We start from the raw sequence: 17,839 nt of genomic DNA on the forward strand, positions 1-17,839 counted from the left end.
TCAGATTTTTATATTTTATTTTCTATGTTAAGGTTTTCAGTTATCATAACAAAATATCTAAGCTAGGCTAACTTACAAAGCAAAAGAGATTTATTGAGTTCACACTTAAGGAGGTTCAAAATTCAAGATCAGGAAGTTCCATTTGTTCAGGTTCTGGTGAGAACAGTGGCAGAAATATGGATATAGCAAGTGGCCCTATCTTGCTCTAGAAAGGACAAAGAGCTATCTATGTAGGACTCAAAACTGCAAAGAAATCAATGCTTATTTTTCAAATTTAACAGAATTACCTCTTATAATTAGAACCTGAGATATGCCTAAGTCAGAGTGAAGATGTCAGAGCCTACTTTTAAAGTCACATATTAGAATTCCAGCATGGTCTAACTGTATGTTCCATGTCTAACTCCTATTTTTACTGTGAGAAAATTTAAGATTTGAAGGCTAAGGAGGCTAGGAATGTGGCTCAAGTGGCCTGCCTTAGCAAGCAAGCACAAGGCTCTAAGTTCCAACCAAGTAATACTGTCCACCCATTTGGAAAGCATAAATAGGAGAATCAAGGTCCAGGCCTGCCCAGGCATACATGTGAGACCATATTTGAAAATAACTGAAGTAAAAAGGGTTAAGGGCACGGCTCAAATTGCCTGCAAGGCCCTGAGTTCAAACTCCAGTACAACTTAAAAAGAAAATACATAAATAAAGATTTGAAGGCTAGGGCACTAGAAGTTCTTAGGGAGGCCTGGAAGCAGTCCTCTGATAATCAACAGGTTCAGTGAGAAGTATTATTAATACAAGAAAAGACAACCAAAAACCTCTTCCTGGAAAGGATCACACCTAAAAGCCTATAATCCCAGAAACATAGGAGGTGGAGATCTGAGAACCATGGTTCAGAGTCAACCTAGAATGACAAATCCAAAGACTTATCTCCAGATAAACAGCAAAAAGCCAGAAGTGGAGGTATGACACAAATGGTAGTCACTCATATTAAAAAAAAAAACTAAGCAAGAGCCATGAGTTCAAGTCCCAGTATCAACAACAACAACAACAACAAAAAAAAAAAAAAACAAACCAAAAAAATGCACTCAACTGTATACTATTGCTCAGCTCTGATTACCTTATATACACTAACTTGTTTAATCCCTAGAAGTAAGGATGCTAGGATACTGAAATATAGAGATGCTATATTCCTAGAGACTAAATGCCAACAGTTTCAGAGTGTTAATATAGCTAGACAACTCTAACACAATGCTTCTTTACTCATCTCCCCCAAATCCCCATATAATCGCACATATAGCAAAAGGGCATGATATACCTCTCAATCTCCAGGGGCTAAAACAAAGGAAGCCAAGGGCATATGGCACTGCTAAAAATACATTTCCAAGTAGAGACTGAATAAGGGGCTCTGTCTCACAGTATTGGCTGTCTGCCTCTTTCACCTAGTCAGAGATAAAGAAAACATAAACTAGCAGACTTCTAATTTCATAACTGCTGAAAATTACTTCCCTATACAGATAGGCAACTACTGATGAAATGATTGATAGCCTGGTAAGTCCCCCAACCACAGTACTCAGTATGGATACAGAGAATACTCTTGTTTGAATACTCATGTAGGCAGTGAGAAAGAGCTATATATAAGGGTCTTGGTTATTATCTTTAACAACTTCATAAATACACACATAATCCATCATATTCAACAAAGCAAAATGGTAAGTGGCTCCTTTATTTCCATTCCTAGTCCTAGAAATATCAGTGAAAATTTTTTATTTATTATTTTACATCACTTGACATTTCACATCAAGGGAATGGCAGAGTTATAAAAATCTCACTGGACACGGTGGCTCAGACCTATAATCCTAGTTACTTGGGAGGTTTAGACTGGGTGACCATGGTTCAAGGCCAGCCCAAGCAAAAAAATAAACAAAGGTTTTCTGAGATTCTATCTCAACCAATGGCTGTGCCCAGAGGCACATGCCTGTTATGCCAGATATGGCAGGACAATGGCTGGGTGCAGTGGTTCAATGTCATCCCCAGCAACACAAGTAGGAGCATCCCAGGCTGGTCCAGATATAAAATGATACTCTTATCTCAATGCAAAAAGGGGTTGGAGGCATGGCTCAAGTGGCAGAGCACCAGCCTTTGCAAGCTCAAGGCCTTGACTTCAATTTGCAATATCACCAGAGAGAGGAAAAAATCTCAACCTAAAGCATATCAAAGGAACCTCCTCGAAAGCACACACAGACACATTCAGGCCTTGTGTAGAGGTGTCAACAGGACTCTGATGACTCAAAATCTGAACCAAGTTGATCTTTAAGTAAAACTTGCAAGAAAGGAGAATAGATGAATGGACAGAAATACTTTATCTTCTATAAACACTTAGTTTATGTAATACTGTGAGGAAACAGAATTTTTTCCCTTATATTCTTATGCTTTTTGTAACTTTTTTCTTTCTTAGTGCTTTGAAACAAACTCTCCCTATACAGCTCAGGCTGGCTTGGAAGTACAGCCCAGACTGGCCTCAAACTTGAGAGCCTCCTGCTTCAGCCTCCTGAATGCTAGAATGAAAGCTAAGGCTAGAGAACTAGCTCTTGGTAGTACTCCAGAACACAGAAACACATGGCACCCTAACCATAAGGACTTATCAAAATACTGCACTTTAAATCAAGAAGAATACTAGCTCTTCTTCTGCTCTGTTGTATGTCTCAATCTGGGAGCCTAAGATTTTCACAGAATGGCTGAGGGGATCAGAAAGAAAAACCTATAAGCCATCTCCTTTCAGTGCTATTGGTATAAATGAACATTTTTTTTCAGATATAGCTCTGATCAAAAAATGCTTACCTGTTTATTTTTGTCTGTGACTGGGATTTACTCTTGATCTGATGCTTTTACTCACTGGCTAATCCTCTACCACTTAAGGCACACCTCCAATCCCATATAAGCCTTATTTTTAAGGAAAAGTTACCCTAATTCTATTTGGTACTTTGTAGGGGGCCAGATACTTCAGACAGGATTTTTTGTTGGGATGAAGAGGCAATAAAGAGACAATATTAAATACATGATGGTTCATGCTGGTAATTTTAGTTACCAGAAGGCTGAGATTGGAAGGCTTGAATTTGAGACAAGCTTGGGCAAAAATATCTGAAGACCTCATCTCAACTAATGAATAGCTGGGTGTGGTGGTTGGTGCTTGTCAACTCAGAATAGATTGGAAGCTTTATTCTCTCCAAAATTTGCAGTAGCACAATTTCTAATACATAGTATTTGTGAAATGACTGATAGTATGAGTTAGTAAGACTTCTCATTAATTAAGAACTCTGTTAGCTGCAGGTTCTTTGGGACATGAATCCACTTGCAGTAGCCAGCTTTCTAATAAAGATTCCCAATTCGACCTCTCAGGAAAAAAAAAAAAAAAAAAGAACTCTGTAGCTGGGTGCCAACGGCTCATGCCTATAATCCTAGCTACTCAGGAGGCTGAGATCTAAAGATTGCAGTTCAAAGCCAGCCCAGGCAGGAAGGTCAGTGAAACTCTCATCGCCAATAAACTACTCCGACAAGGCTGAAAGTAACATGGTGGCTCAAGTGGTAGCCTTGAGCAAAAGAAGCTCAGGGACAATGTTCAAGCCCAGAGTTCAAGCCCCATGACTGGCTTAAGAGAAAGAACTGTCAAGGGAATACTGCCCTAATTCAGTCATTCCCTGATGCTCTGATATTGTTTCTACTAGTAACAAGAGGCAAGGACACACTGAAAGTTTTCTACAATTAATGCTTGCTTTCCAAGCATTTAGGGCACGCTATCTCTATACACTTAAGGGAAAGTAATAACAAAAAGAAGAACAGTTAAGTATAATGAGCCATCCTAAAGAGGAAGAGACCTCATAATTTTCTCTGACAAAGCCTTCTTTAACATATAGGCAGTGGATACAGAAAAAACTAACTATATTTCCTAAGCTACTGTTTCTCACTTTATAGATGGAAGACCTGAGACATCACAAAGCAAACTGCTGACCCCAAGGAAACACTATGACAAGAATTCCTCTCCAAATTACCTGCAAGGGTTCAGTTAATGACACAGATGATAATAAAAGGTAGCAAGCTGGTACCTCCAGATAGTTCAAACATAAGGTAAGTACAGATTCACATTCACAGCTCTCACTATATGTAGTCAAGGACTTGAGCACACCAACTCTTAACTCCAAACTATCAAAGAACAAGGATGAACAGAACAAACATGAGCCATTCTTCTCTCCTTCCTTTTGGTCCTCTTTGGAAAGTAATACATGCAGGTAGGACCTTAGTGCCAAAAGGAGATCCATCAATGGCTTTCACCCTAGGTCTAGTGTGACCACTGATTTGAATTTCTGTGCCAGGCAGATCCTTGAGGTTCCAGACAATCAAGGAGCATGCCCATCTCAGTTACCTGTCATATTTTTCCATCTACAGACTTTTGTCTTTATAATCTAGTCCAACTGTAACTATACACTTTTAGAATGTACTGTGTCCATTAACTCTTGAGAAATCTTCCCAGTCTTAAGTTTGTCCTCACAACCACTTTTTGGTAGGAATGTGGTATGCTCTGAAGAAAGATTTCTTGTTTCTTTCAAAAGCCCTCCCTCCCCATATGTAAAAAAATATATCCTTCCAGCATCATTTGACCGAAGTATAAAGCAACCTGGTTGGCCTCCATGCATCCGATGGCATCTTCCAAGAGTGAAAACTCCACGCAGACATAGCCATAGTCGTAACCTGGGGACAGCATTTAAATACAGACGGGAGTGGTGTTAGTGCCTTGCAAACACAAAAGACACACTTAAAACCCGTTTCTGAGCCCCTTAAACACAGCCCTCCCAACTAGCCCCATCCTCCCCTACACCAAGCAAAGTTGCTACCTCAAACAGAAAAACTACTGAAAGAGAAAGTCTAGATGGTTCTGAACTTTGAGATTCATTCCAAAATGGCCTTTCTAAGAAGATCCTTCGCCCTCTTTGCACTGTTGATCTGGTGAGGATGCCCCAGAATTAAGCAATTTCACAGGAAGTTCATGTGGGGACCTAAAACATTTTAACCACGGGCTGAATCTTCTAGAATAACAAAGTCAACAAGAACAAGAAAGTGTCTGGGGGAGGGGAGTGTACCCAGAGAGAAAAAGCAGCAATGATTCCAAAGCTATGCTAATAGTCACCAATTCTCAAGCAGAAACCACCTTCAAAGACAAGTGCCGACAGACTGAAGCAACTATTCTGTTTGGATACCACAGGAGGCTTCTGGTTGGCAGGGGAAAGACCTTTTCAGGTCTCCTCTTTTTTTCCCTTGCTTCAAACAAGTCATAAACCAGCTAAATCTTTATGAAAGGAAGAAGGCATAAAAGCATAAATATAAATGTCTGGGTCCAAAATGTCAAAAGGACTTTTTTCTATTAAGACTGATGGCAGGGCATGCTGAGGGAAAGATAGCAGTTATTAGCAATCAATATATGTTCAAGAATTATATATACATTAAGAGTTATAATATACCCTTTTACCTTACTACTGATCAAGTATCATTTGCAGCAGACCTAAAGCTCTAATGACCCATAGTGGAAGTCATGGGATTTATAGGCTGCTGAACTTTCATACCATCCTATAACCCCTGATCTGTCACCATTACAAAAAACATACTTGTACTACAAATGTATTTATTCTAGGAGTGGTTTCCATACTTCCTCTACTATCTCACAGGATAAAGAAACATCTCTAGGAATCATATCATACAAATGGAATAGCAGGAAAAAAGATGCAATTTGTTCAGGCTTGAAAAACAACACAATCCTATGAAAATTTAGAGCACAAAGTATCTGTAGCATAAGATATTATCAATATAGCATCAAGTCAAGGCAACAAAGGTTAAAAATTTTAAAAACCCAACAACTAAGGCAGTCAAAAGCATAACTTAGATGGAAGTGTACTCAGTACTACATGATGTTTTGAGTTTCATTTTCAGAAGGAAAAGGGAGGACCAGAGGCAAGGCAAGGAAAGAAGTGGCCTGGCCTTAGTGATACATGCTTGCAATCCCAAGACTCAGGAGGTTAAGGCAGGAGGATCAAAAGTTTCCAACCAGCTGTGGCTACAAAGTAAATTCAAGGCCAGCTGGGACTATATTGTGAGAGGCTGTCTTAAAATAAATAAATATTGCCGGAGGCACAACTCAAGCAGTAGAGCACCTGCCTAGCAAGCACAAAGCCTGATTTCAAAACTGAGTACCATAAACAGAAAGTAAAGCTTAAAACACATGCCAAATTTGGTTAAATGAGTTAGATTCCTTGTTATATGGAATAAATGGCCTACAATGAAGATTCTAACAATAATAAGCCTTGATTTTAAACTTGTCAAATATCCCAAGTTCACTATGAACTGTTACAATAATATAGGATTCATAGGATGAATCTTGCTTTGAGTTTTAGGAAATGACCAGGAAGAAAATAAAACTACTAAGAAACCTTAATACTACTTTTGTTCACCACTTGGGTAACAGATTAAAACTAATCTCTTTTTAAACTTACCACAAAAATCACTTTCTTCTGATAAGTAATTCTTTGAAGAAATAAGAATACTTCATTATAAAATATACTTATTTGCCTACAAATCTCCTTCTTAAAAAATTATGTATATTATATTTATAGGAAACAGACTAAGTGGGCTTTTAAATATCCTGAGTGGTCTTTGTATATATCTTCATGCAAGATAAACTCTAGTTCACAAAGGAAAAAAGTATATGTATATGTATATAGATATTATACTTATTTATACACATCCTACTAACAATGGAAATTGTTATTACTTCTTTTCAAGTGAACTTTCCTGACCTAACCCAGTGAACCCCTCACATCTAAAACATTCTGCATTTTGTAAAGGACTTAGAATATTTTTTGGAATTTCTATAGACTAACATAAGGAATATAAGATAATTGTTATCACTAAATATCTACTGTAAACACTCAAAAGCATATTCACAAATCATAAAGTTCTTGCCATAAAACAAGCAAATATTTTCTTGGATGCTTTGATAACCATTGCAGAACATATCAAAGGAATGCCCAGATGTATAGAAATCAACTTGATCAAGTCTAGCACTAGTAGCCCATAATCCCAGCTACTCAGAAGTCTGAAACCTAAATATTGTAGTTGGGTTAGAGTCAGTGGGGTAGAAATCCAAGAAATGCTTATCTCCTCCAATTAACAAAAGGCTGCAAATAGAGGGATAGCTCAAGAGGTAGAGTGCCAGCTTTGAGTAAACAAGCAGAGAGAACACACAGGGTCCTGAGTACTGGTACTAAAACAAAAATAAAAAACATGTAGCACTAGACTGCAAAGACCCAACTTTCCCTTCTATACTTATATAAGTAATTATTGTGGCCCAGAAGAGCACACAAACACTTTAGAAAGAGAAAATATTTGTGATAATGTTCACATGTTAAAAGTCACTGGGAAAGAAAATATACAGTATAGAGAGTCATTATGAGCAATAAAGGGCATCCATATACATCAACCCTGTAATAATAGTAAGTGCGCTGGCACTGGTGGCTCCCGCCTGTAATCCTAGCTACTCAGGAGGTTGAGATCTGAGGGCTGAAGTTCAAAGCCAGAGGGGGCAGAAAAGTCCCCATAAGACTCTTATTGTAACTAACTACTCAAAAATTGGAAGTGGTGCTGTGACTCAAAGTGGTAGAGCTCTAGCCTTGGGCAAAAGAGCTCAAGGACAGCACCTAGGCCCTGATTTCAAGCCCCACAACTGACAAAAAAAAAAAAAAAATTAACTTCACAAGCCCAAATCCCAATTTTTTAATGATGAAATTTTATTTTTAAAAAAAAAGAAAAAACAGGGCTGGGGCTGGGAATATGGCCTAGTGGTAGAGTGCTTGCCTCATATACATGAAGCCCTAGGTTAGATTCCTCAGCACCACATATATAGAAAAAGCTAGAAGTGGCACTGTGGCTCAAGTTGGCAGAGTGCTAGCCTTGAGCAAAAAGAAGCCAGGAACAGTGCTCAGGTCCTGACCTGAGTTCAAGCCCCAAGACTGGCCAAAAAAAAAAAGAAAACAAGGTTGGGAATGTGGCTTGGCTTAGTGGTAGAGTGCTTGCCTAGCATACCAAGGCTTAAGTGGTAGAGTGTCCAGACTCTGAGTTCAAGCCCTAGGACTGGCCAAAAATAAACAAAGCAAAACAGAAATTTAAGGTTTAATTATGCTGCCTAAAACTTGAAATTTAAAAATTGGGGAAGAGGGGCTGGGGATATGGCCTAGTGGCAAGAGTGCCTGCCTCATATACATGAGGCCCTGGGTTCGATTCCCCAGCATCACATATACAGAAAATGGCCAGAAGTGGTGCTGTGGCTCAAGTGGCAGAGTGCTAGCCTTGAGCAAAAAGAAGCCAGGGACAGTGCTCAGGCCCTGAGTCCAAGGCCCAGGACTGGCAAAAAAAAAAAAAAAAAATTTGGGGAAGAGCATGTATACATATAAGCCTGCTAAGACCAGGCCCATAGAATCCAAGAGGCTCTCCAGCAGCTCAGGTTTCTTGTCTGTGCTTTTTGTTCAGCATATGAGGCAGCCTGGTGAGTCTTTAAGCAGCCTCACCACGGCCTTCCACTGTGGAGATGCCCTAGAAACATTATTTCCAAACCTGGAGGAGCTTAGATAGCCTCCATAACAGATCCTATTATGTTTCATAAGTAGACAGTGCATATTTCCCCCAGTGGTGACTTTTGCTGCTTGATTGCTCGGTTTCAGGTCAAAAGTAGATAAATGTGTGTGGGTGACCTTCATGACTTAACTGTGAAACAGACTCTGAGGACTGTTAGCTGCCTTATACTAATTATAAGAAGCATTCTTTTTTTTTTTTTTGGCCAGTCCAGGGGCTTGAACTCAGGGCCTGGGCACTATCCCTGAGCCCCTCTATGATCCAGGCTAGCACTCTACCACTTGAGCCACAGCGCCACTTCTGACTTTTTCTGTGTATGTGGTGCTGAGGAATCGAACCCAGGGCTTCATGCATGCTAGGCAAGCGCTCTACCACTAAGCCACATTACATTCCCAGCCCCTCAAGTTTTCATCTTAATATAGATGGTTAGTCTACCAAAAACCCACAAAGCAGTTCATTCAGGTGAAGATGAATAAAAATTTAAAAGGTTACTCTGAACTATGTAAAGGAAAAATAAAAATCAATGGAAAGGGCTGGGAATGTGGCTTCATGGTAGATAGAGTGCTTGCCTAGCAGGCATGAAGCCCTGGGTTTGATTCCTCAGCACCACATACACAGAAAAAGCCAGAAGGGGGCTGGGGATATAGCCTAGTGGCAAGAGTGCCTGCCTCGGATACACGAGGCCCTAGGTTCGATTCCCCAGCACCACATATACAGAAAACAGCCAGAAGCGGCGCTGTGGCTCAAGTGGCGGAGTGCTAGCCTTGAGCGGGAAGAAGCCAGGGACAGTGCTCAGGCCCTGAGTCCAAGGCCCAGGACTGGCCAAAAAAAGAAAAAGAAAAAGCCAGAAGTGGCGCTGTGGCTCAAGAGGTAGAGAGCTAGCCTTGAGCAAAAAGAAGCCAGGGACAGTGCTCAGGCCTGGAATCCCAAGCTCCAGGACTGGCAAAAAAAATAATAATAATAATAAGCTTTGTTTCTTATTTTAGCAGTCCTGGTTTGAACTAGAGGTCTTGCTCTTATTTGGCTGGCACTCTACCACTTGAGCCACACTTTTTGCTGGTTATTTTTGAGACAGAGTCTTTAGACTTTGCTGCTCAGGCAGGCCCTCAAACCGCAGACCTCCCAATCTCAGTCTTCTGAGTAGCAAGAATTACAGGTCTGAACCACCAGTGCCTGGCATGATTCTAGTTTATTCAGTGTCTTACACTTCAGAGAAAACTGTCAAAGTACTTTGCTATATTCTTCTAATTCATGTGTACAAATTTAAATTTATAAACTGTAACTACAGAAATAAATATTTTCAACTTAAAGGGGAAAAATATGAAATCTCAATCCCTAGGCAACTCTTTAGTTGTATCATGAAAATTTTCAGAAATAGCCAAAAGACAATGATACTAAATAGTATTTACATAAACTATTTCAAACTACTTCACATGTTGATTTAATCCTCATTACCTTATGAGGAAATTTATTTATTTATTTATTTATTTTTTGGGCCAGTCCTGGGCCTTGGACTCAGGGCCTGAGCACTGTCCCTGGCTTCTTTTTGCTCAAGGCTAGCACTCTGCCACTTGAGCCACAGCGCCACTTCTGGCAGTTTTCTGTATATGTGGTGCTGGGGAATCGAACCCAGGGCTTCATGTATAGAGGCAAGCACTCTTGCCACTAGGCCATATCCCCAGACTTATGAGGAAAATATTATTACCCTTGTTTTATCTATGGAGAAGTAGACAAAGAAACAATAAATCTTTTACTCACTCTAACAGTACATACTAATACTGAGCTTTAAATTCAAGCAGTACAGAACCAAAGGGATGCTATTAACCACCACACTGTACATCCTTTTCATTCTTTAATATTTTTTAACTGTATTTTTTTTTTCTTTTTTGGCCAGTCCTGGGCCTTGGACTCAGGGCCTGAGCACTGTCCCTGGCTTCTTCCCGCTCAAGGCTAGCACTCTGCCACCTGAGCCACAGCGCCCCTTCTGGCCGTTTTCCATATATGTGGTGCTGGGGAATCGAACCGAGAGCTTCATGTGTAGGAGGCAAGCACTCTTGCCATTAGGCCATATTCCCAGCCCCTTAACTGTATTTTTGTTGTCTTTTCTTTTTTGGTACTGGGGATCGAACTCAGGATGTTGCACTTGCTAGGCAAGCACTTTGCCACTGAGCTACATCCCAGCCCTCGTTCTTTAATACTGCAAAACTATCTAGTCCAGGACCTGGCTCATGCCTGTAATACTAGCTACTCAGGAAGCTAAGATATGAGGATTGTGGTTCAAAGCCAACCCAGGCAGTAAAAGTCCATGAGACTCTTATCTTCAATTAACCAGCAAAAAGCCAGAAGTGGAAGTATGGCTCAAGTGGTAGAGCACTAGTCTTGAGCAAAAAGCTCAAGTGCCCAGGCCTTGATTTCAAGTTCCAGGACCAGCGAACACACACACACACACACACACACACACACACACACACACACACACACACACACTTCTGAGTGGATTGAAATAAGCTAGTTAGAAAGTATTTGCTATCCACTCCCCCAATAATTCTAAAAAGACAAAAACTAGTCTTTATAAATGATAACTATAAAAATGTTTTAACAATATAGAAAGAAATTTGATATCATATATTTTAAAGCCTTAAAATGAATATATTCTTATGGGTAATTATGTAAAAATATAAGGCTGGCATTAAATATAATACAAGCATATTTTTAACTCAGAGGTTAGAGACCAAATTAGCCTATGAGATGAAAGCCATCACTATCAAATCATACTTGGAGACTTCAAGGTAAAAAAGAACATACCATCTTTCAATGTAAGTCCAACATTCATCCTTTTCCACCAGCGTTGCAACAGATCACTTTTCCTTTGGCTGACACCACATGATAGGGTTGGCTTGCATTTAAAAGCCATGAAGTATGAAAAATATATTGCTTTAAATAATATGAGTATAGCCCAGCACAGTAAGTGTTCATCAGAGAAACTTGGAATCAGAAACCAGCTGAGGACTGGGAATGTGGCTTAGTGGTAGAGTGCTTGCCTAGCATGCATGAGGTCCTGGGTTCTATTCCTTAGTACCACATAAACAATTAATAAAATTTAAAAACAAATAAAAAACACTTTATCAGAAAAAAAAGATACTTAAAAAAGAAGCCAGCTGAGACCATAGATGAGTATCAGCCCTGACTCCATGATCATTCAGTGAGATGAAAAAGAGTATGTGATTTGAGTGATATAGACAGGGTTTAAGCATGAATGAATATACAAAAATGTGAAAATGCATATAACGCAATACAACATTGTACTTAAATAATCAAGCTGGACACAGTGGAATGCATCTGTAGACTAGATATTCAGGAAGTTGAAGGCAGGTGGATTACTTAAACCTAGGAGTTCACTATCAGCCTGGACTACATAGCAAGACCTTGTCTTAAAAAAAAATCCTGGGGGCTGGGGATATGGCCTAGTGGCAAGAGAGCTTGCCTCGTATACATGAGGCCCTGGGTTCAATTCCCCAGCACCACATATACAAAAAACGGCCAGAAGTGGCGCTGTGGCTCAAGTGGCAGAGTGCTAGCCTTGAGCAAAAAGAAGCCAGGGACAGTCCAAGGCCCAGGACTGGCCAAAAAAAAAAAAAAATCCTCCCTGAAAATGTAATATTCATAATATAAAATGTTATTTTTTTCTTTTTTTGAGACAGAGTCCTATGTAGCCAAGGCTGGCCTTAGAGGTATAAAGGAAGCCAGAAGATAGTAAAGATCAGAAGGAAAAACAGTACAAAGACTTTGACAGAAAAAAGAAGTTTGTACTAATCAATGACTACAGAGAAGCTCAATTTGTCTACAATCTAATAGGGAAAGTATAGAGTCACATAGGATAAAGTCAACCTCCAAAGGCCAGTTCATAAAGGGCAGTGTTAAGTAAGAAAAAGGAAATCAGAATTTCTTCCATAGGAGATAGACATCATTAGAGGCTTTTAGACAGAGTAGTAAGTTCCTTTTTACAGCCAATTGTAATCCTAGCTATTCAGAAGGCTAAGATACTAGGATCACAATTTGAAGCCAGCTACAGCAGATTTTTGTTTCTAATTAACTAGAAAAAAGCAAGAAGTGGTGGTGTAGTTCAAGTGATGAGAGCCAGACTTGAGCATAAAAGCTAAGGGACCAGCACCTTGGCCCTGAGTTCAAGCTCCAAAACCAGCACACATAAAAAATAAAAATCTGTGCCACTTGTCACATACAGATATAATACCAATAAAATGGAATTGGTAATCTAATCCGTTCATTAAAACCTAGACATAAATATATATGTTAAATATATATGATCATTGTGTATTTTACATATTATCAATATGTTAAAAATAATTTTTTTCAATTGGTAAAGATGTAAGGTATTCATTCTGTGAAGTTTACATTATTTTGAGCATATCAGATTGTTTTTATATTTTATGTATGTTTGAAAAGGACAAAGCTACAGTAAAGAGGGTTGTCTTTTCCATTTCTTTGAAACATTTTATCCACAGATATTATGAAACTACTGTAATAATTTATATTTACTTTTTTTTAGACTTTATTTGTCAAAGTGATGTACAGAGAGGTTACAGTTTCATACGTTAGGCATTGGATACATTTTTTTGTACTGTTTGTTACCTCCTCCCTCATTCCCCCCCCTTAAAAACAATTTTTAAACCACTGTTCTGAATGATTACATATGCACATCAATGCCTCTAGCCTGACAATTATAATAGCTACTTTCACCAGCAAATCTAAAACTTCCTCTTGAGACAGGCACTGGTGGTTCTCTCTAGCTACTTAAGGAGGCTGAGATCTCAGGGTTACAAAGAAGCCAGCCCAGACAGATAAATCTCAGACTTTTATTTCCAATCAATAAGCAAAATGCCACAAGTAAGCCAAGCCCCGATGGCTCTCTCTAGTAATTCTAGCTCCTTAGGAGGATGAGATCTGAGGATTGTGGTTCAAAGCTAGCCTGGGCAGGAAAGTCTATGAGACTCTTACTCCAGCAAAATTAGCCAGCAAAAAAGCTTAAGATTTGACTCAAATGGTAGAGAACTACCTCAAGGATGACTCCTAAACCCTAATTTCAAGCCCCAAGACTGGCACCAAAAAAAGCCACAAGTAGAGGTGTGACTCAAGTGGTAGAGCACCAGCTTTGAGCAAAAAAAAAAAAAAAAAAAAAAACTAAGCAGGGGCTGGGAATGTGGCTTAACAGTAGAGTGCTTGCCTAACATGCATGAAGTCCTAGGTTCGATTCCTCAGTACCACATAAACAGAAAAAGCTGGAAGTGGCACTGTGGCTCAAGTGGTAGAGTGCTAGCCTTGAGCAAAAAAGAAGCCAAGGACAGTGCTCAGGCCTTGAGTTCAAGCCCAAGACTGGCGAGAGAGAGAGACAGAGACAGAGATACAGAGACACACACACACACAGAGAGAAAGAGAGAGAGGGAAACTAAGCAAGAATGAGAGGCCCTGAGTTCAAGCTTCAATAGTGACCCCTCACCCCTGCCAAAAAAAAAAAGAACAGAAAAAAATCCACTTCCTCTTTGGATGCTATACACTTTAGTGTCATTTTTACTCTGCTGGAAAATATAACAATTCAAGGAGCAATGACTACTAAAGAAACTGGAAAGTTTAAACTATTGCCATTTAAACATTAAAACATCCATTCCTAAATATATTAATACTTAAAACCATTAAAACCATAGTTCATGAGATAATATTGAAGCTATTGCTCAGAAAGTTAAAAATCCTATCTAGCCTGTAAATTCTATCTTTAGTTCCTAAAAAAGGCATGTATGAGAAAACTATAAAAATAAATAGTACCCCTAAAACAGTGAGGTATTCAAGAACAGTATGAACTGCTCTTTGTCATGTTTCCACAAAGTCATGGTTGATTTGTTTTTGAGGTTTTTTTGATGCCCATTCCAGGGTCTAGGCACTGTCCCTGAGATTATTGTACTTAAGGTTAGTGCTCCACCTCTTGAGCCACATCTCCACTCCCACCTTTTCTTGGTAGATAAATTGAAAAGAAGAGTCTCACACACTTTCCTGCCATGGCTAGCTTCAAACCATGATCCTAAGATCTCATCTTACTGAATACCTAGGATTATTAGTGTGACCCACTGCACTGGGATCTGGGTTGATTTTTTTCTCTCTCTTTTTTTTTTTTTGCCAGTTCTGGGGCTTGAACTGAGGGCCTGAGCACTGTCCCTGACTTCATTTTGCTCAAGGCTAGCACTCTACCACTTGAGCCACAACACCACTTCCACCTTTTTCTGTACACAGGTGGTGCTGAGGGACTGAACCCAGGGCTTCATGCATGGGAGACAAGCACTCAATCACTAGGCTACATTTCCAGCCCTGGGTTGATATTTTAAAACAAAGAAACAGTATTAAAAAAAAAGTATTATTTCTGAGAAATAATACTTGGAGTTTGTTTTCAAATTGCAGACAAAAATATTTCTGGGCTTAACACAAATACTATATTCTTTTGAGCACAAAAATGACTTTTGTGGATAATTTTCTACTCAAGAACTTGTATGAAAGTGGGTGCCAATGGCTCATGCCTGTAACACTAGCTACTCACAAGGCTAAGATCTGAGGATCCTGGTTCAAAGCCAGCCTGGGAAAGAAAGTATTGGAGACTCTTATCTCCAATAAACTACTCAGAAAAAGGTGGAAGTGGGGCTATGACTCAAGTGGTAGAGCACTGGCCTTGAGCAAAAGCAGCTCAGGGACCATGCTCAGGCCCACAGCTCAAACCCCTGGACCAGAAGGAGAGAAAAAAAAAAAATTCATATGAGCCAGGCACAGGTGGCTCATGCCTATAATCCTAGCTCAGAAGACTGAAATCTGAGGATCATGGCTGAGCCAGCCTAGGCAGAAAAGTCCACAAGACTCTTATTTCCAAATAACTACCAAGAAACCGGAAATGGAGCTGTGGCTCAAAGTGGTTGAACACTAGTCTTGGGTAAAAGAGCTCAGAAACAGTGCCCAGGCCCTGAGCTCATGCCCTATGTCAAAAAAAAAAAATTCATATAAACTGAGAACTATCCAGTTTATGTAGTAGTGCACACCTGTAATCCCAATATTCAGGATGCTTAGGCAGGAGGAGGATGAATTTAAGGTCAGCCTTGTCTACATAGCAAGGCCATATCTCAAAAGCAAGCAAACAAAAAATAAAATAAACATAAGAACCAGGATATAACTCAGAAGTACAGCATTTGCCTAGCCCACCCAAGACTCTGGGTTGGCTTCTCAGCACTGTAAAATAATAAAATAAAATATTAAAAAATAAGGGGCTGAGAATATGGCCTAGTGGCAAGAGTGATTGCCTCATATACATGAAGCCCTGGGTTCGATTCCCCAACACCACATATATAGAAAACAGCCAGAAGCGGCGCTGTAGCTCAAGTGGCAGAGTGCTAGCCTTGAGCAAAAAGAAGCCAGGGACAGTGCTCGGATCCTGAGTCCAAGGCCAAAGACTGGGAAAAAAAAAAGTGATCTATGTATTATATGTATTTAAAAAATACAGCATACTTTCACTTGAAAATTTCTACAACTGGGTTACTGTAGCTCTATGTTCTCTAAAAAGATTAGCTCAGTTTTCTTCAATTTAAAATTCTACAAAAATGATCATGTGAAGATTATTTAAAAAAAAAAAAACATTTCATATTATATAATCCTATAAAAATATGGAGTGCTTAGCATTTCACTTTGGACTACTTTTTCTACAGTAAGCTTTGAAAGAACTGACAAAATGAGGATATCCTACAATTTAATTTGCAGAGTAGACTTCAGAATAGAGACCAAAGTGAAAGCTCTTTTGGGTCCACTTATGAATTTCAACAAAGTAACCGTTGCAGGACTGTTCTTGTAGCAACATTAAAATTTTAAAAAAACACACAAACACAATAATTTGTATGATTTGTCTAGAAAAATAAAAATTTCATTTTGAAGCAATGAAATGTTATTTATTTTTGGTTGGTCCTGGGGCCTGGGCCTGAACTCTGGGCCTGGGCATTATCCCTGAGCTCTTCATCTTAAGGCTTGCACTGTACTACTTGAGCCACAGCACCACTTCTGGTTTTCTGGTGGTTAATTGGAGATAAGAGTCTCATGGACTTTCCTGCCTGGGCTGGTTTTGAACCTTGATTCTCAGATCTCAGCCCCTGTGTAGCTAGGATTACAGGCATGAGCCACCAGTGCCCAGCTGCAATGTAAAATTTTACATACAGCAAGCTTACTAAGTACTCCTAGGGTCAAATGTAAGCATTGCACCATGAAAAAATAGATGGTAAACTTAATTATTTAATTATTTAAAACATATTCAAGAAAGATGCTACAACACTCACTTTATAACTCATAGGGACTCAGAAGAAGAGGAACATGCATCCTTAGCACCAATCTGTGGATAAATATCCACAAAAGAACCATAGCTAAGACTAAAGTTGGCTGTTACTTGAAAGCACCAACAGAAGGCTTCTAGAAATCTCAATTGTGGTTTCTTAACAAGGAAAATTTGAGTAGCACATGATGTAGAAATCTGACGAAGACTTTTACTAACCCAATGACACATACATGTAAAGAAACTCACCTGTATTGTACTCCTTCAACTGCAACTCCTTTACAGGCATACCACTGGGATTCCGAAATGCGTTAAGTATCTGCAAGAATATTTACATTTAATTTACATTAATGATATAAATCATAGTCAAAAGTGAATGTTTGTATTTCCCTACTGGTTTTGATACTATGTAACTTAAAGCTATCTTTCTTTTATAAAAGCAAAATTAAGGTATACACATAATAGACATTCAAAATATGCTCGATAAAGCTGCAATAGTGGTATATTCGTAAGTCCTAAGTACGCTTGGCTACTTGGAAGGCTGAATGAAGAGTTCTAAGCCAGTTTGGGCTACAGAATGAAACTGTTTTTTTAAAAAAAAGATTCTGGCTGGGAATGTGGCTTAGTGGTAGAGTGCTTGCCTAGCATGCATGAAGCCCTGGGTTCAATTCCTCAATACCACATACACAGAAATAGCTGGAAGTGGCACTGCGGCTCAAGTGGTAGAGGCAAAGAAGCTTAGGGTCAGTGCCCAAGACCTGAGTTCAAGCCCCAGGACTGGGGGAAAAAGAAAAAGATTCTGTAGTTCCAAAAAGA

The 17,839-nt window shown here is 39.3% G+C and overlaps 1 protein-coding gene across 2 annotated transcripts in view; it reads right to left on the minus strand.

The window, feature by feature from the left end:
- Rbm6 (RNA binding motif protein 6) overlaps positions 1 to 17,839 on the minus strand; it is a 66,276-nt gene that overhangs the window by 33,032 nt on the left and 15,405 nt on the right. The window contains exons 5-6 of one of the 2 annotated variants that reach the window (XM_048334765.1): positions 17,273 to 17,342; positions 4,661 to 4,734 (exon numbers count right to left, since the gene is read on the minus strand). In XM_048334765.1, coding sequence (XP_048190722.1) covers positions 4,661 to 4,734; positions 17,273 to 17,342 — 144 coding nt within the window. Of the gene's footprint in view, positions 1 to 4,660; positions 4,735 to 17,272; positions 17,343 to 17,839 lie in introns of those variants that run through there. The other variant, XM_048334766.1, reaches the window with a different exon arrangement.

The sequence above is a fragment of the Perognathus longimembris genome, chromosome 26 (assembly GCF_023159225.1).
Source record: "Perognathus longimembris pacificus isolate PPM17 chromosome 26, ASM2315922v1, whole genome shotgun sequence".
Lineage (NCBI taxonomy): Eukaryota > Metazoa > Chordata > Mammalia > Rodentia > Heteromyidae > Perognathus > Perognathus longimembris.